The sequence below is a fragment of the Stegodyphus dumicola genome, chromosome 5 (genome assembly GCF_044657685.1).
Source record: "Stegodyphus dumicola isolate Sdum_Otavi_A_Nest chromosome 5, ASM4465768v1".
NCBI lineage: Eukaryota > Metazoa > Arthropoda > Arachnida > Araneae > Eresidae > Stegodyphus > Stegodyphus dumicola.
In genome coordinates, this window is record NC_140772.1 from 15726219 (window position 1) to 15746059 (window position 19841).

The 19841-nt window shown below is 33.4% G+C and overlaps 1 protein-coding gene across 3 annotated transcripts in view; it reads right to left on the reverse strand.

Annotated features, from left to right (window-relative positions):
• Positions 1 to 19841, reverse strand: part of IP3K1 (inositol-trisphosphate 3-kinase-like protein) — a 410761-nt gene that overhangs the window by 83743 nt on the left and 307177 nt on the right. The window contains exon 1 of one of the 3 annotated variants that reach the window (XM_035363093.2): positions 3177 to 3449. The exons of the other annotated variants lie outside the window; for them this stretch is intronic. Within the exon in view, the coding sequence (XP_035218984.1) occupies positions 3177 to 3284 (108 nt within the window). The 5' untranslated portion in view covers positions 3285 to 3449. Of the gene's footprint in view, positions 1 to 3176; positions 3450 to 19841 lie in introns of those variants that run through there. 3 annotated transcript variants of the gene reach the window in all.

The following is a 19841-nucleotide window of genomic DNA, read 5'->3' on the forward strand; positions in this document are numbered from 1 at the left end:
AGCTTGAGCAAAATCTTTTTAATGAGTCAGAAATCATTTTCACACATACGTCTGCAAAATTTTATCGCAATTCTTTTAGCAATCATCAGCAAATCTGCTGAAAAATAATTGACAAAATTTATAACTATATCTCAACTTGCTTTTCTACAGTATCATCTTTTTACGGACCAAATTTTTTATGCTTTTATCAGTTTGGTTTGATCCAGTGAACACCATCCAGTGAACATTGTCATAGATAGAAAGCTGAACAAGGCTGAGCAAACGATTTCATAGAAATGACAGACATTAATCCTGATCTTTCCAAACAAATTATGACTGGATATGAAATATGATACAATGCTAATGACTCTCACAAATTTCGAACGAAAACCATGTGATGGTTCTTGATAAGTATTAGTTGTTCCTGAGGGACAGACGGTCATGTTCTTTTGTTATGAATACCTAAATGGGCAGTTTTAACACAATACAGCGCATAAAGAAAGAAAAGCCCAATCAAATAACTATCGCCTGTTTTTAAAATAAGCACTTCAAGGCCGTTGTGACCCTCCCTCATTTGCGACAGTAACCCGTGCCATTACCATTCAGCATTTATTTTCTCACATCATTTGAGCTTGTAGTTCAAGTCAACATTCATTCACGCGCTTTTCATGACGTGAAAGACGCTAAATAGAAATTAAATGGGGAGAAAAAATTACGCGTCTCCAGCCATTCTGCCACAGCTGTCGCTCCCATAGTTACGAGGCAAGACGAGCGGAGACAAATGACCCTGTATTTTCTATTTTAATGTAGCAGGCTATAGCCTCTGGTGCACGAGAATGCGCCGTCACACAATTCTATTCTCATCAAGTAGTTTCTAGCAAAGAAAATGTGTGAAAATTCTCAGTTATCACTCCTTACTTACCAGATATGACACCTGAAGACAATTCTTTTCCTTAAAGTGAAGTCTCATTCCACAGGTTATTATTAATAGCGCTGAAATCATTCAGAAAACAGTAACTTGAAATTTACACAGTACTTCAAAAGATTAGTTCTACGAAAGAATCAAGCAACTGTATGAACGCGCCAGGCCTTGTATGGACGTAACAGGGTTATAAGGCTAAGAAATAGGCTGTGGTTTTCGTAAAACTTCGATTACGCACGAACTTAGTTCTCAGTTTTCGTAGACGCTCATTTTATGAACATTTCGAAGCGTCATACTGAAATTTCTCCTTAAATTTAAGTTCATTATTTAAAAAAGCATTAATAAAGCAAATCATATGAAAATAAATGTATTTGTATTTATTGAAGAGCACAAAGGAATTCGAAAACAATATTCAAATGAATTCCCAGACTAAATTTAATATCTAATAATATTAAAACGCATTTTCATACTCAGTAATTATTTACTAAACGATATCATACAAAAGGGGGAAATAATGTGTTCGTTTTATAACAAAAGCATTAAGGTGCACATTCATTATTTAATAGGATTGCGGTCATATATGTTATTTTTCTATGAATTTTTACTGCTGACGCATCATGAATATTAACTAAAGGAAGAATAAGCTAAATATTTGTTAAAAAATAAAATTTTTTTGGTTAAAAAAATACAAAACTAAGATCTGAAAGGTTTCAGATTTTAAAGGCTGCCCAAAAGGGTATAATAAGGTTTTCTGCGCTCTTGCTGAGCTCACAGTCTAGCAGTCTGCCGTTACACTCAGCCCTACTAACCTCTTTTTTGTTTAGCCCAAAGGGCGTAAGCGCAGAGGGGATATTAATTTCATTTTGGCATTTTGCGTGGAAAACTTTAAAAGTCTGAATAACTTTTCAATTTGTTGCCACCAAATGTTATCGCCCTGTATTATATTTAAAGATATTAAATATTGAATAATATGCTTAAATGTATGTATGTTTCTTGCACTGTAATAAAAACAACGGCGCCTAGAACCATCCAATTTTGAATAACGTATGTCTTCACCTGAATAGGGTACTTCTGGAAGACCAAATTTGGAATATGTAATTTGTTTTATTACCATTTTCATATTTTGTAAAGCATTTATGAGTTTTTGATTAAGGAACTTAAAGATTTCAAAGCGAGCAATGGCAACACTGTACGGGGGGGGGGAAATAGCTCCAGCGCGCGAGACTGTGTATCGGAACTTCTAAAGATAGGCTTATTTAAAAATTATTTTGCGATATTGCTGTTGAATTGAATTTTATGGTTGAAGTGCCCAAAACATGATATTTAATATCTAAATGAAACACACAAAACGTTAAAAAAACGCCCCTTCTGGGAGTTTCATTTATTGATTTATTTTGGTCTTTTTACTTGTGTTGCAAAGAAGCATTTTCTACGCATTTACGCCATACATAATTCAACAGCAAAATTGCAAAAATTGCAAAAGCCGAAAGGCAATGTACGTTTAGAATTCACGATGCAGGTTTATATGCTTGGCATACATTTTTCTGTTCCTTTCAGTTTTTTTCTTGCTTCTTCATATCAGTGTTCAGTTTTCTTACTAACATGGCTTTACTAAATAATAATAATAATAATAATAATAAAGTTTTTTAATTATTAAATTTTTGTTTGTTTACTTTATTTAGTAAAGACCACGTTTTTGGCGCGTATGCCACATAAAATTCGATTGAACAGCGAAATCTCAAAATATTTAAAAACAGCATACCTTTAGAATTCCCGATAGATCGTCTCGCGCTGGAGGCAAAAACATTTTTTTTCCGTACAGTGTTGCCACTGCTCTCTTTCATATAGTTGAGTTTGCTTATCAAAAATTCGTTAAAATTTTACAAAATTTGAAATAGGTAATAAAAAAAAAATTCGAAATTCAAAATTTGGGCTTTCAGATGCCCATGTTCGTCTGCAGGACTACGATATTCAAAACTTGATAGTTCTAAGTATAGCCGTTTTTTTTACAATGTGATAAACATACTTATATATATGCATATTCGTAGATATTTTCCTTTAAAAATAATACAGAGCGATAATATTTGGTGGCAATAATCTGTAAAGGAATACGTCATTTATTGTGATTCAACGCAATGTTGAGACAAAATGTTGAGACTAATAATAACACTAGAGACTAACTCCCTTTTAAGCTAATAAACAATAGAACAAATATCTTAAAGAATATGATAAGAGCTGCAACCAATTGATTAATTTTTATAAAATTAATACTTACTATGAAATGTTCTGCAACGCAAATGACATTTCCCGAGAAATAGCCAGAATTCTTCTGCCTGGTGCTGAAAAACCTGTCGAAATTCTTACCAAACACGAAATCTAACATAACAAAATATATCAATCACAGACGATTTTGGGTAAATTCACACTTTTTTTTCGCTTTTTCTTAAATACTTTTCCGATCTTCTTCACAACAAAACCCATTTTGAAACAGACATCTTAAAAAATCTTGTGAAATGCTAAGAACACGCAACTAGCTGAATCAAAGGACTGATTTAAGGTGTTTCGTGACCTTATAAACTCTCTGAAAAAGATATAGATACGTAAGAACAATGCCGAACCTTTACCATACACCATTAAAGGCCATTTTCGGCAAAGATAATGGTAATCTCTGAGGAGAATTTTGTTTTTTCTTTGGAAACGCTGCCGATTACAAGAACAATAGCAGTTATTTTCTTTCAGGTTACTTTAGTTGAAATAAAAATTGCGAAACGTAAGTTGTTTTCCGTAATAAATTAATAATGTAGATTACTTTGGTAAGAAGGGTGGGAAACAAGTCGAAAAAAATCGCGTTTCAGCACCAAGAAGAGGAAATAATTGTTTAATAGAATGAAACTTCGAGTTTAATTACGTTGCAATTTTGATTTCCTTCTTTCATTCTTCTTTAATTATGATCTTGAATTGTAATAGCTAGACAATCGCTGAATTGCTTAAGGTAATTTTTTATTTAACATAAACAGAAACATGACCTGGCTTTAAATCATTTTAATTCTCAGTGCTATACTATTTTAAATCACTATTACATTATATTTATCCTATATTTCTGAATATATGCCGATTCATATATAAGCCGAGAAATAAGATTTTGCTGGAAAAATTCAGCCAAAATTCAAACCGAATTAAATCGAGCTATAAAATCAGCCATACATATTGCAAAACGCGCGAATAATTAGTTAATCATAATTTAGCATCTTAGAACCATCACGTCATCCGAAGGTAATTTATAGTCATTCTGCTTTTGCTTGGTTTAGTGAGTTAGTATGGTTTGGCTAGGGCTATCTGCCTAAGGAGAAGGATGCCTTCGTAGAGAACTTTCTAAGAGAAACTGGCTCGTATTGGGCGTTACACATGTGGAAAAACACCAAAACGCCCATGCAGCCAGCCCGTTTTCCTGAAATCGAATTCCTGTTAGAACTACCAGTGTTCAGCGATTTTACCGCTCGGACATTTTTAAGTTTTCACTGTCAATCTCCATGAGAAATATAGGTGTAGAGTACTGTAAAAAAGTTTCTAAATTCTTTCAAACTTTTGGGCAACAGCCTGGTGAATTTTATTTTGGTTTTTCATTGGGGTAACAATTTTCCCCAGATAGTCCCAAAGTTTTTTCGCTTTTGCTTTTACGAATAAATTATAATTTTTTTATTTCTAGTAAACAGTTAAAAATGCTCGCACAAATAAAGGACGGCACATTGTGTTAGTTTTAAAATAAAAGTCCTCGCTTTTGCTGAGCAAGTTTGTGGGCAGGATTGAAAATTATATTACCTACGAGGAGGACAACAACGATAATCAGTACGATGATTATTGATGGAGGATAACATGTTCACCCAGACTTACCTCAAGCAAAGTTTTCCGAGAATTACTAATAAATTCCGAGTCGCATATGAAACGTGACTTAGTATAGCAAATAAAATAAAAATGATCTTTTTCAATTATGTTACCTATTACATCAATTTTATCATAAAATTATTAGTAAATCATTTTGAACTGGTATACAAATTGACTCTCAAATTCGGTAGTGGAAAATTTGCTAAACGTTCTGGGTTGATAAGCGGAAATATACAATAATTGATTACGATCATATAGAACTAAAAACTGAATTGTTTGAATGAGAAATACATCCCTAATGAAATTCGAGGAAATAAGTTTAAACGAAATGCAACACAAAGTGTGTATAATTTACACAAAAAGTGTGTACACGGAAGTCATGTGGTGAACACATCAGATTATTATTATTATTATTATTATAAGGGCAGAGTCCCGATCCTCCCAGCCGGCACAAGCCGGTCGTATGATCCAAAAATGGGACTGCTCAGAAAGAAAAAAATATAAGAAGAAAAAAATCTAATGTGTACACCACATGACTTCCTTGTACGGAATATTAAATTATACGCATTTTTTCTTGCATTTCATTTAAACTTATTGGATTGAATTAAATCTACTTCGCCGACAGCGCATAAACCACAATAGAATAAATGCATTCTTTAAAATTCACTCTAGTATTTGTTTACCATAGCGACACTCTGACGCTAGATTCACTTAACAGTATTATATTTCGTTCATATTATAACTCATAATGCACAAAATTTATATCATTTAAAGAATAGAATTATCTAATCGTTGCCACATGTTCTATTCAAATACTATAATAAAGCTAGAATGATGTATAAAAGAAATTAAGCAAACAAAACAGAAAAGAAAAAGTTTTTCACAGATGATTGAGTATTTCTCATTCAATTAATTTAGTTGTCACTTCGCGACAAGGCAAAAATACATAAAAAGTTAAAATATCTGTATTAAAAATTACGAAGTAAATCTTAAACGCTTGTTTCCTCGAAAAAATTCCAGAAAGGATTAAGCATGATTTAATTGGCAATAATAAATGAAGGCGTTATCTTTGTTGTTGCGAATCTAAGTTTCTCTAGATTGGCAACAAATCCACTAGTCTGCTGTTTCAAATGTAAACAATCAATAGCCGCCGTAAAAAAAAGGCTTAGCGGCACTTAAACAACTTTAAAATTGTTGATAATTCTAAAAATATTGCACACAGATTTACTAAAGGCATAAAAACCTTAACGGGAAGATAAAAACAACATAATTCAATCATTTTTAAAGCAAAAAATGTATAATTTACAAACATATAAGAGTAAAGAAACTGAGATCACTGATCCGGGTAACAGAGTGGATATATAATACGTTTGGTGCGGCCGATTGCAACCAAAATAAGAGATGCACATCTACATGTTATAGCAGTTTTATGTACAAAATTTCAACGTTCCGAGGCTACTCGTTTTTGAGTTATGCGAGATACGCACGTACGTACATACGTTCGTACAGACGCCATGAAAAATTCTCTTCAGAATTAATTTTAAAGCAGTTTTATAACTTTTTTTGGAGGAAACGAGTCTTTTATTCTGTCCTTACGTACAGATATCACGCAAAAACATCGTTAAATTGCATTAGATAGCGGTCGAAATGGATATTTTCGTTGAAATATCCTGTCTGAAACTTTTCGCGATTACAATACTTCCTATTTATTTCGTACAAGGAAGTAAAAAAAAACATAAAAAGCCCAAAATCTGAGTCTCAGAGCCGAATTCCAACTCTATCTTTGTTCGTATTTATAATCTTCATTATTGTCTCTGCAAAATCTTTCAAATTTGAGTAGTTACTTTTAAAATGTTCTTTAAAATTTTTTCTATATTCCTCTCTTGCACTCCGGGTAAGCGTACATTCATCGACGAAGTGCCTGGCGTTTCCAAACTTACCACAAATTAAACATTAATCATTATTCTGTAGATGGAACCCATTGAAATAAGCCGGTAAACGCCCATGATTAGCCAGTACCTGATTTATATCAATATTATTTATGATGTTCATCTTCTTGTTTAACTTTATATTTTTCATTCATTCTTTTTTCATACTAGACGACTCCCAACAAAAATTCCATTCTGTATAAATGCAGTTTTCCATTTCAGCAATGGTCATTTTTCTTGAATCTTGGATATCAAAATTATCGGTCCCATCCCCAACTGCCGCCGTTTTAGCAAGGGTGTCCGCTCTTTCATTTCCGACAATTCCACTGTGTGATTTCACCCAGTGTAATTTAACAATATGTTTTCTTTCAGCCTTTTTAAACAAGTCTTTTATTTCATTAATTAGATTGACGATTGATATTTTGTGACGGAGAGGTCATAATGAAGCAAAAGGACGTGTACTATATCTTCACAATAAAGCTAAAAATATGCCGAAGGATATAAACACTATTTATGCCCACTGGGGTAAAAATGGCGCTGATTCCTCGAGCTTCAGCTCAGCCTTCTGATTTCGTGTTGATATAGAAACTATTGTTTGTCGACACTTTTATATCTCCTTCCGAACATTGTGTCTTCCGAGTTGCTTTACCTCTTGTCTCTACAAAGAGACGACCTTCAAGGCGAAAAAGGAGGTTTCTCAACCAAAGAGATTAATTTGACTGATAATTGTGCGATAGTGTCATGTTATGGGGACTAAAGACCTTTAAAAATGTACTCAGTTTCAACAGGAGTGAACCAGAATCCGGTTTCAGACTTTCGTTGTTTTTTGATGGAAATCGTAATTTCTGCCGCGGCATATCTGAGATAAATTTCAGATAAATTTTTAAGGTTAAGCCTAACATATTATCTTCAGTCTGTTCAATCTTCCCTTGCTCTGTTGAACTAAACAGAAGTCTAAAAAAAAACCGGAAAAGAAATAAATAGCTTGTACTGGTTAAGGCAAAGTATGCCGCCCAACCTATATAGTCGTTGCGTCGCTGACAGCCGCGCCGAAAGGGCCAAGCTCGAATCCAGGAGAAGACATGGATGCTTGTAAATGTATAAAGTCAGTGCGGCATGGCAGCAGTATAAATATGCGACGAGCCAAAAGTCCTGTCGTGTGGTTTGATGCATGGAGGTAGGAAAGGGAGGAGGGGCCATTCCGCGCTAGAAGTGAAGCACTGCTTTGAAGCTTGGGTCACCAGACGGGGTGTTTTTTGTTTACATTCAGAAGCTCGCTTGACAAGATTCTGATAGTATTTCGACACACGACAGTTCCATAGAAATCCAAAAAGGGACACTCTCGCATGAAAGAAACATTCATAGTGTGATGGATAATAGCAATTTGTATAGTTTACTGACATTTACGCAAAAATCACATCTTGGTCATTTTTCGATAACTAACAACAGCGATTTTGATTATGAATTTGTTTTATAAAATTCTAAGCTGTTGCACTACAAAAATAAAGATTTTAAGAAAATTGCTGAAAGAGATCTGCCAGAATTTATTTTCTAGAAGATTTGAAAAGTTTGAAACTTCATGGCTAAATGTAAATATAAAATTATGTATGTTAAAATATTTGTAATTAGGCACATAGGTCAGATTAAGTTTTTATTAAATAGAGCAACGCATGCAAGGGCTATCTGCCTAAAGAGAGAGATGCCATCGTGGAGGAATTTTGAAGAAAACCTGACCTTTGAGTGGGTGTTAAAAATAATACTTATAATTTTCATTCAAATTATATTCATATATATTTTTTATGTAAAACTTTCGGGTGTGTGCTAAATTAGTGTAAATTACTTTACACGAAAAATATAGTGAATGGACAGAAATTAAAGATTTGCACATGCCGGAAATGATGAATAGGAAATATGTATGGGTATTTATGCATGTGCTTGCAAAAAGCATGTATCTGCCTTTGACAAAATACTTAAATAATTCATTAAATTATTTATAAATGTATTTGAAATGAAGAATTTATTCACTTATAAACAACTGTGAAAGTACTGTGAAGAAATCTAATGATTAAATGTATCTAATTTATAATGATTATAAATGTTATCTAAATATATAATAAACTTAATATTGAATTGTAAACATAAATTGAAATCCTGTTGACAAATACGTTATAAAACTATTTAAGCCAGAATTGTTCCTATTGGAAAGCAATCTGTTAAAAGGTATTGTAAAGCAAATGCTATGAGATGCGCACTTAAGAACGTAATAAAGAGTTTTGGATTATGTATTGTTGAAATGAAGGGTAAAAAAAAAATCTGATAAGTATAATTAAAAGAATTATTCCCTTTACATTTTATAATAACTCAGTTACAAGTTTTAAATAATACTTAAAAAAAAAAAAACTTATTTTATTCCCTTTCAGGAATGTTCAGAGAAAGTCAAATACTATTTAATACCTATTTAATTATTAGGAATTAGCGAAATACTTATTTAAGGTATTTCGCTAATTCCTAATAATTCTCTAATTTAAAATGAACCGAATAGAGCATTAATTATAAATTGACTTACATTTTTCGATTTAAAAGAAGCCAAAAAATCATGTCATATTTAAGAAAGTATTTTAGGAAGAAGCTCTATAAATAGAAAAGAAATAATGCATAATTTTAATATTAATAATACTATAAACTTTGATCTTAATTTTTTTTCCTAATGTAATTAACGAAAACTTGTGAAAATATTTCATTCAAATTAAACCATTCTGAGAAAACTGTCCTGTGAAAAGTATAGCATTTAATTCCGTTCAGAATGAAATGTTGTTTTCACATACTTAGGACTCTGAAGTGTTGTAGAAAAAGAAAATATATACATTTATATGTATATTTGCGACGTAATTACAAAATATTTACACCCGAACGCGCCAAATCCCATTGAACTCAATGGTAAATGACCCAATGTTTTGGTCACCACGTAGGGATCGCCGGTGTTTCAGAGCAGGGTACGGAGAAACTTGTTTAGGGCGACTCCTTCTTACTTCCTACCTCCATGGTATAAAGTCAGTGCAGCATGGCAGCAGTATAAATATGCGACGAGCCAAAAGTCCTGTCGTGATGGGAGGGGGTGATCGGACCCGTTCCTCCGTCGGGGTGCTCTCCATCAAAATTGGGGGCGGAACTGAGCCAAAATGCACTGTCACCTAATAGGTGCTCAAGGCTGTTGCCAGGGACATGCGTCATCTAGCGCTCCTTGCCACGAGGCGTTTCGTGGGCTCTGGCTGACTACGCCAGACAAGTGACCATAAGCAACAAGAACAACAACATGATACATTAGGCAACTTTTTAAAAAAATGACAAAGGTAAAGTTTCAAATACTGCATTTGCTGAATTTAACACTCTTTGGACTAAAAACTGAGGCTTTCACACTATGCGGAATATACAGGGGTTGGACAAAAATATGGAAACACCTTTAAAAAAACATGTTTCTTTGCTTAATATGGTGTAGGAAACCCGTTGGCATCCAAAACAGCTTGCATCTTCTCGGAATGGATAAATACAGTTCCTGTATGTTTGCCAAGGGAATATTATACCATTCTTTCTGCAAAACGGTGGCAAGTTCAGATAAAATGTTGGCGGTGGATAACGAGAACGCACTTTCCGTTCCAATGTAGACCACAAAGGTTCGATAATATTCAGGTCTGGTGACTGTGGTGGCCAGGGGAGATGGGACAACTCATCCTCGTGCTCAGAAAACCAGTCCTGGACAATGTGAGTTGTGTGAAAAGGGGCTTTGTCGTCTTGGAAGACACCATCACCATCGGTGAACAAAGTTTGTACCATGGGATGAACTTGATCGGCCAAAATGTTCACATAAGTCTTAGCAGTCATGTGCCCTAACACAGTTATCATGGGGCTAGCACAGAACCACGATTTGGCTGCCCAAACCATAACAGAACCCCTGCCATGTTTCACTCTTGGCAACAAGCAGTCTGTATTATAGGCTTGAGATGGCGTTTTCCAGACGTAAACTCGGCCAGAAGTGGGAAACAATGTGAAAGAAGACTCGTCAGACCATATTACTCGCTTCCACTGCTCTATAGTCCAGGCTTTACGACTTAAACACCACCTTTTCCTGTTACGGGCATTAGCATCACTGATGAGTGGCTTCTCAATTGCAGCACGGCCAGCAATTCCCTGTTTATGAAGCTCCCTTCTAATTGTTTTGGTACTCACAGGGTTCGGTAACACAACATTCATTTCAGCAGTAACTTTTGCAGCTGTGGTCTTCTTATTTTTCGTCACAATTGCCCTTAATGATCGTCTGTCACGATCACTCAGGACACACTTTCGTCCGCGCTGTGATTTAGCAGATGATGTTTTTCCACTTTTCAAATATGTGGAATAAATCTTCGATACAGTACCTCTTGAAATACTAAACACCTCGGCTACCTTGCTTACGGAAGCACCTACCGTACGTGCTCCAACAATATGCCCACGTTCGAAGTCTGTTAACTCTGACATAATGCAATGACAACCTCACATAACAGTACTCCGACAACAACTGAACTCTTTAGCACATTTACGAAGTTGTATAGGTGGCGTCAGTAGTCAAAAACGCCAGCGCCACCTACATATTTCATTAAAATCAATCTTTCTTTTCAAACATGCATTTCACAAGGTGTTTCCATATTTTTGTCCATCCACTGTATCCATCCTCTTGACATGAGAAGCAGTCTCTTTTGAAACTGAAAAAGGCTTAATGAAAAGTGATACAGTTTTCTACAAGTATGCTCAAATAACTGCAGTGGATATCAAAAACAGCTTCTCTCAAAGTAAATACTTAAATACTAACAGTAGAATATCTTTCACTTTTGAAAACATCAAGAAGCATTTAATTTCAGTGAGACTTTTATACATTTGTACATAAAATCGAAAGTTGTTTGGGTTTAATCCACTTGTCTGCTAATTGCGTTTTTATGTTTGGGGGGGAACACTTTTTTTTATATTTTTTAAAGGCAATTTTTCCATTTTAAATGCATTTTAAGGACATTTTTAGTGAATTTTTAGGTCATCAAAATCGAGGACCTAGTTATAATTACAACGATCAGATACAGAATTAAACCTCCCTCTTTGTTTTCACAACCTAAAAAATTTTGTTAAAATTTTCTTCTGTATTTTGATATGGTTCCTAGCATTCTCCGTATTCTTATCAGAACTTCTTTAGTTGTACTTTTTCTTCATTAGTGAGATGAAAAAAAGAATGATTTGTGTTTCTACCATCCATTGAAATACTAGTATATTATACTGTACAATACAGGGCTTAAATTCAGTGGATCCCCGATCCGGATCACCTTAGTTTTGGGATAAATAAGATGAAGCTAGGCACTTTATTAGCCCAAAAGAGGCTATTAATCTCGAAATAGGATTTTGCGTCGGTTCGCTGCTGTAAACGGCGTATCATTTTTCAGATTGTTACCACCAAATATTACCGCCCTGTATTCTTTTTAAAGGAATTAAATAATTATGAATCAGCATGTATGTATGATGTTTTTCGTATTATTGAAAAAAACAACGGTACCTAGAGACATCAAATTTTGAATAACGTAGTCCTCCACTCGAACATGGGCACTTCGAAGTCCGAATTTTGAATTTGTTTTATTATCTACTTCGTATTTTGTAAAACGTTAACGAATTTTTCATTAAAAAACTCAACGATTTCAAAGCGAATAGTGAACAGTGAACATATGATCCATCGGGAATTCTAAAGATATACTGTTTTTAAATAGTTTGTGATTTTACTGGTGAATCGAATATTATGTGGCGTAAGCACCAAGATCGTGATACTTAATAAATAAAGTAAACACACAGAACGTTAATACTACTAATAAAAAGTTTTATAAAGCCGTCTTAGTAAGAAAGGTGAACATTGATGTCACGGACTAAGAAAAGACTGAAAAAAAAAAAAAAAAAAAAAAAAAAAAAACCAGCAGAAAAATATATTCCAACACCTAACGCTGTATCAGGAATTCTAAACATATGCTATGTTTCTTTTAAAATTGCTATGTTCGTTCATTTTAAAATTTTTGTAATTTTGCTGTTGAACTGTGGCGTAAGTACGAAGAAAATCATGCTGAAAAATAAAGCTAAAAAAAAAAAAAAAAAAAAAAAAAAAAAAAAAAGAAAAAGGGGGTTAGTGAGTGTAACAGCAGACTTTTAGACTGCGAGGTTAGCGAGAGTGTAAAAAAACCTTAACACACACTTTTGAGCTACTGTTAAAATCTGAAACCTTTCAGATTCTTTTAAAAATTTTGTTTATTATTTTTATTTACACTTATTTATTTATTTTGTTGTTCACCTTTTCTGATGGTTTTCCGTAGGGCTACAACCGTTCTACATATTTTTAGAAATTAAGGCCTGGTTATAGCGGTCTTACCGCTTGAAGGCTCGAAAGCAAACACACATAAAATTTAACTGAGAGGTCTATAAAAAATTATGTTTAGTAGTGCAACTTCTTGGCACAGAATCGTCACCAGAATACGAAGGACACTGGTTATCGATATATGACAGGTACGATAAAAGAGAAATTTCGATAATGATGAATGAATATCCTTTTGTTATTTAAAAACAGCCGTTTCAGGCATTCGATAGTCACTGCATCGAACTTCCTGGCACAGTAAAGATTGTATGTTTGTTCAACCCTCTGTCATGCAGGCTTTTGCCAGTGTTGGTTCGATGCAGTGACTATCGAATGCCTGAGACGGCTGTTTTTAAATAACAACTTCCTGGCACAGAATCGTCACCAGAATACGAAGGACACTGGTATCGATATATGACCGGTACGATAAAAGAGAAATTTCGATAATGACGAATGAATATCTATTTGTTATTTAAAGACAGCCGTCTCAGGCATTCGATAGACACTGCATCGAACCAACACTGGCAAAAGCCTGCATGACAGAGGGTTGAACCAACATACAATCTATACTGTATTAGCGCAAACAACACATATGAGTAAAAACGGCGCATGATCAAGTGGATAAGAATTTGATTACATGGTTATTTTTAGGGTACCTGCATAAGATCTATACTCGTCTAGAATCGAAACTGGTTTTTGACGTGCTGTATTGATCCTGTACTGGTAGAAAAGTTGTCTATGCGAATAGCCATCTCTGCTTGCGGGATTTTAGAAACTCAAGTACAACACAAAATACTCATCTATGGGCTCGGTTCCGCAAATGGGAATTCTAACCCCACGCGCTAACAGATAAATTCACTCACCAAATCCACAGGTTGTCCAGTTAGCCAGCTCATCTTCTCAGACTAGCACGATGTACTGGATGGTTGCAATGTTACTCTTTCCAAACTACAAATTCACTCCAAATTTCAGAAATCCCATACAGTACACATAGTTCCTGGGAACATTGCATCTACGTCACAAAGTCACATTCGTGGACGTAAGAAATAGACCAACACAAATGGATTTTTCTTCCTCGTTTGACGCATTCCCGGCTGCCCGCTTGACCACATCCGGAGGAGCAGGGGCGACTTGCAGAAACTTAACAATGGTTAGCTATTGCAGCGGGCATAATTGTCAAGAAAAATCTGGTTGTAGAGCCTCATTTCACAAATTAGAATTTCTACATATTTTTATTCTTGAAACCGACATTGATTTTTAAAAATTTAGCGTATTTGTCAAGCATAATTAACGTTCCAAATAATTATAAAGCTGTCGCATGCTTTCAGGCTTCCAGATTTTTTGGCTTTTCCTATGCTGTAAGGAAATTGTAACTAATTCTTTTAGAAAATAATATTTTAAATCTGAACTAATAGGAAATTTAAAAAAAAAAGCAATTTTCTCTTACAATTTTTATGCTTTTTATTGGTGTATATGTTACGGTGAAACACCGAAATCTGGAGAATGCCAACTTTCACCAGTAAATGTCAACATTCACATAGTCTTTTGGTGTATGTCCGAAATATTTTCCAAATACTCTTATTTCTAACTTACACCGGTCAATGTCGACATTCACCATGTACTAATGGTGAATGTTAAACATATAACAATATTATATTTTCTTCTCCGTAATTCAGCCGCGAATAAACGCACTTGAAACTTGAAATAAGAACTTAAGAACATGAGAACCTAAAACACACAATACATTCAAAATGAGAAAGGAAAATAATAGAAGTTAAAAACGTACTTTATTATACAGTACGTTCTAAATGAGAAAATAAAATAACAGTAATAAAAAACTTACTAAATTATGTGATTCAAATCTTATTTATTGCAACAACTTAAACTATTATGGCACTTTATGACCTCTCTTTTCTACTTTCACCAGAGCATATCTGTGATCGTCGACATACACCGGTGAGGGTCCAAATATACAAGAATGTAGTACAATATTCGATCTTTCACCAACGTATTTGGTGAATGTTGATATTCTCCGGTGAAAGTCGACATTCTCCAATTTCGGTCTTTCACGGTAACATATATAAGTAAAAACTACTAAAATAACTAAAAATGAATTTTTGAAAGTTTTTTTTTAAATTCTAAATTTTGTTGTTTTTTAAAAATTATAGGTGAATATTGTAGCATAATTTATATAAAGAAATTTTATTTCAATTATATTTCATAATATACCATATAGTAACAAAAACTTTTGATACCTTAATAATTTTTATACATTTACTTTAATGTTAAAATTGTATTTAACTGTAACAATTAATTGCGTTAGTATTTTATAGTGATTATTTTTTAAATTTAGTACTAGTTCTGCATAAGATTTTTATTTCTGCGAATTTAATTTATTAGCCCGAAGGGCCAGTAGCCTTTCTAGGCTACTGTAGTTTCGAAACGGCATTTTGAGCTGTTTCACTATAAATCTCCGTTTCACCTTGCAAATTGTTGCCACCAAATATGATCGCCCTGTATTATATTTAAAGAAATTAAATAATGAAGAATATGCACGAATGCACGTTTGTTTCTCGCACTACGAAAAAAATGACGGTATCTAGAGCCACCAAATTTTGAATTATGTAATCCTGCACTCGAACATGGGCACCTGGACAACCGAATTTCGAATTTGTTTTAATCCATTTCATATTTTGTGAAACTTTAACGAATTTTGGATTAAAAACTCAACGAGTTCAAAGTGAGCAATGGCAACACTGCACAGAAAATAACATTTTTATCTCCAGCGCGGAAATTCTAAAGATATGCTGTTTTCAAATATTTTGTGATATTGCTGCTGAATTGAATTTTATGTGGCTTACAAACGAAGAACATGATATTCAATAAATAAAAGTAACACTAAGCTAAAAAATTCCCTTTGGGCGTAATGTAAAATCTGAATACTTCCAGATTTTATTTTATTTTTATTTTTATTTATTTATTTATATTTTATTTATTTATTTATTTATTGTTTTGTTTTCATTATACTCAGAAAAGTTTATGCTCTGAATTTTATGAATTATTAAAATAAATAATCCTCTTGTAATGTTAATAATTAATGATTAATGTAATGCTAATAATTAATCAAACAAATGATTGTTTTGTAATGTTATTATAATTTTAAAAACCACTGCCTGAAAATGCTTATAAAATTTAAAAAAAAAAGATCTTCTTTAATTTTACCTTATTTGTTTCAAAGCATCATTAATCAACAATCTTATTTACTTTTACTTTATTTGTACGCAAAAGTAAGTTCATAATTTTTGTGCTTAGAGTTTTTACCGTTTTACCAAAGTAAAAATGTTTATACAAGAATTACGCGTGAAAAACATGAGCAAAGTGCAGTAAAAAGTGCTTTAATGAGATATATTAAATCTGATTTACAAAAACTGATACTTTCATAACCTCATCACTTATACAACGTATCACATTTAATAATTAAAAACAGTTATGTGATACAAACGTCATAGGTTTCAGTGTTAAAGTAAACCAGTTCGTCCCTACTCCTTCTTGCGGACATGTGAGTGACACGCGCTCGGCCACTGGGTTAGTCTATGTCTTATAATGTCCATCTGTGACCTGCATACAACTTTGCAATAATATCGCACTGTGACTTGTATATGAATTTGGCAGTGCAATCACAGCAATGTTTATATGACTTCAGAAGCGGCAAACTCTGTTCACCAAAATGAGTTCGAAGGACACCTTCGTGGAGGACTTTCTAAAGGAAACTGTCTCATATACACGTTACACATGTGGAAAACCACGAAACCCGCCCATGCAGCGAGCCCGTTCAGCGGGATTCGAAACTCGAATCGAACTATCAGTGTTCAGCGACTTTAACGCTGGGCCGCTGGTGGGCCGTCTATGGGAAAGGGAAGGTGCAATGATAACGAATGACGTTACAGTATTTCGATGCTCCTTTCATCTATACTAGTACTTAATTTAATTGTACATAATCTAAAATATATAAACATTAAAAATAAATTTCTGCATCGTAAAAATTAAATTAAGTTTATAACCATTAATCTTCTGTTTTCCATCAACATGCAAGAAGTGCAACAGTAATGTAAACAAAAACACTGCTATTTTTGTCTTGAAGGCATTCTTTTTATTTTGAATGCTCATTTAGTTTATGTAATCAAATACACTTACTTTGCAGATTAAACTGCAGAAAAACATAGGTAAATTGTTGATTGTACTTTTCTGCTTAGGTATAACCTATTCGTATCTCTTTCTTGCGCTTTTTTTAACCACCTTCTGATTTTTCCTTAACCGTTTGATGTCATCATCGATATTTTCTCGGTTTATTGGGAATCGATTGTATTTTCTTAAAATTATAAAGGTTCATTAAAAATAAAAATTCGAATGTAGTGATGAATTATGATCTAGTACTTACGCGGGGATAGTTGAATTTTACTGTGCTCTCTGATGTAATGGGTTTGCGCACCTTCTTTTAGACCCTTAGACCTCTCCCTCAAGCATTTTCTGTCTGCTACCTTTGTTTTCACTGATATTTAAATAATGGCAGATATTGAATACTTTCCCACAAGAAAATTTATGATTCATTCGAAACTATAAATTCTGGTTCTGTTAATGGATGAGGATTCGCCTTTGCAGCGTCCTTCAAAACTGACTATACACAGACAGGTTTCGGGAAGAGGTTACCGAAGAACAAGGTCGGCAGTTTCTTTTACACAAATTTAATATGCATTTTATGCCACCGTTTGGATAACAAAAACATAACAGTTTGCGTCATTTTCTATGATATATGCAGATGTTTTGCATAGGAGATGCCTTTTAACCATCTCAATTTATTCGCAAAGGTTCTGAATGCAGTAGCACATGTTGTTGAAATTATGCAAAGATAAGGTATAAAAAAGTCTGATGTGTACACCACATGACTTCCTTGTACGGAATATTAAATTATACGCATTTTTTCTAGCATTTCCTTTAAATTTCTATTCGTGGAACGGGGTTTGGTACACCAAGGTGCTTGAGCAATGGCTCTACCCCTTGTGGAACAGTTTAAGAATTGCGAATAGTATGATGAAATAACCTAAAAGGTATCTAAGGTAATTTTTTTATAATAAAGTTTTTAAAGTGAATAATTAATAATTTAGAATTCATATTTAAGCCAGAAGTTAGGTAATGATAATTAAAGTATTAAGTGATGTCAAATGAATGCAGGCCAGAAGTCGTCGAGCTGGTCAGAGTGTAGATAAAGGCAAGGTAAGGCAAACACTGGTAATTTGAATCCGATGCGTAAGATATAAATACTATGAACGTAAGACTAAAACGAATGCAAAGCAGATACAATAACAGAAGGTTAACATAAACTGTAAAGGTATTATCATAAATATTACATAATATATACCATTTAAACTTTATTTTATTGAATTAAATCTACTTCGATAGCGCATAAACCACAAAAGAATAAATGCGTTCTTTAAAGCTCACTATCTTTTTTTACCATAGCGACACTCTGGCGCTAGGTTCAAGTAACAGCGTTACATTTCATTAATTTTTTAACTCAGAATGCACAAAATTTATAGCATTTAAAGAATAGAATTATCTAATCGTTGCCACATGCTAAATAAAATCAATCCCATGCTAAATATATTCAAATACTATAATAAAGCTAGAATGATGTATAAAAGAAATTAAGCAAACAAAACAAAAAAAGAAACAGTTTTTCACAGACGATTGAGTATTTCTCATTCAATTAATTCAGTTCTCACTTCGCGACAAGGCAAAAATACATAAAAACTCAAAATATCTGGATTAAAAATTACGAAGCAAATTTTACAAACTTATTTCCTCCAATAAATTCCAGAATTGATTAAGCGTGATTTAATTCGCAATAATAAAAGAAGGCGTTATCTTTGTTGTTGCGAAGCTTAGTTTCTCTAGATTGGCAATAAATCCACTATTCTGCTAAGTTTGAAATTTAAACAAATATGGCCGCCATGGCAAAAATAATTAGGCTTAGCCGCACTTAAACAACTTTTAAAATGTTGATAATTCTACAAATATTGCATGCAGATTTACTAAAGGCATAAAAACCTTAACCGGAAGATAAGAACAACATAATTCAATCATTTTTAAAGCAAAAAAATGCACAATTTACAAACATATAAGAATAAAGAAACTGAGATCACTGAGGCGAGTAACAGAGTGGATATATATATATATATATATACCTTTGGTGGGGCCGATTACAACCAAAATACGAGGTGCACATTTACATGTTGTAGCAGTCCTATAAAATTTCAACTTTCTGAGGCTACTCGTTTTTGAGTTATGCGAGATACGTACAGACGTCGCAAAAAATTCTCTTCAGAATTCATTTTAAATAGTTTTATAATTTTTTTTAGGGGGGGAAAGAGTCCTTTATTCTGTCCTTACGTGCAGATGTCACGTAAAAACATCGTTAATTTGCATTCGATAGCCGTCAAAATGGATATTTTCGTTGAAATATGATATCCGAAATTTTTCGCGATTACAATACTTCGTTTTTACTTCGTACAGGGAATTAAAAATCAGTATGTTCTTGTTACGTTATATTTTACGTCTCGTATTTTAAGGAAAGTTTAAAGTTCTTTTACGCAAAATCATTTTTAGTTAACTATATTTTTTATTATTATTTATAAATATCAGACGATTATACCCTATTAGCTTACCA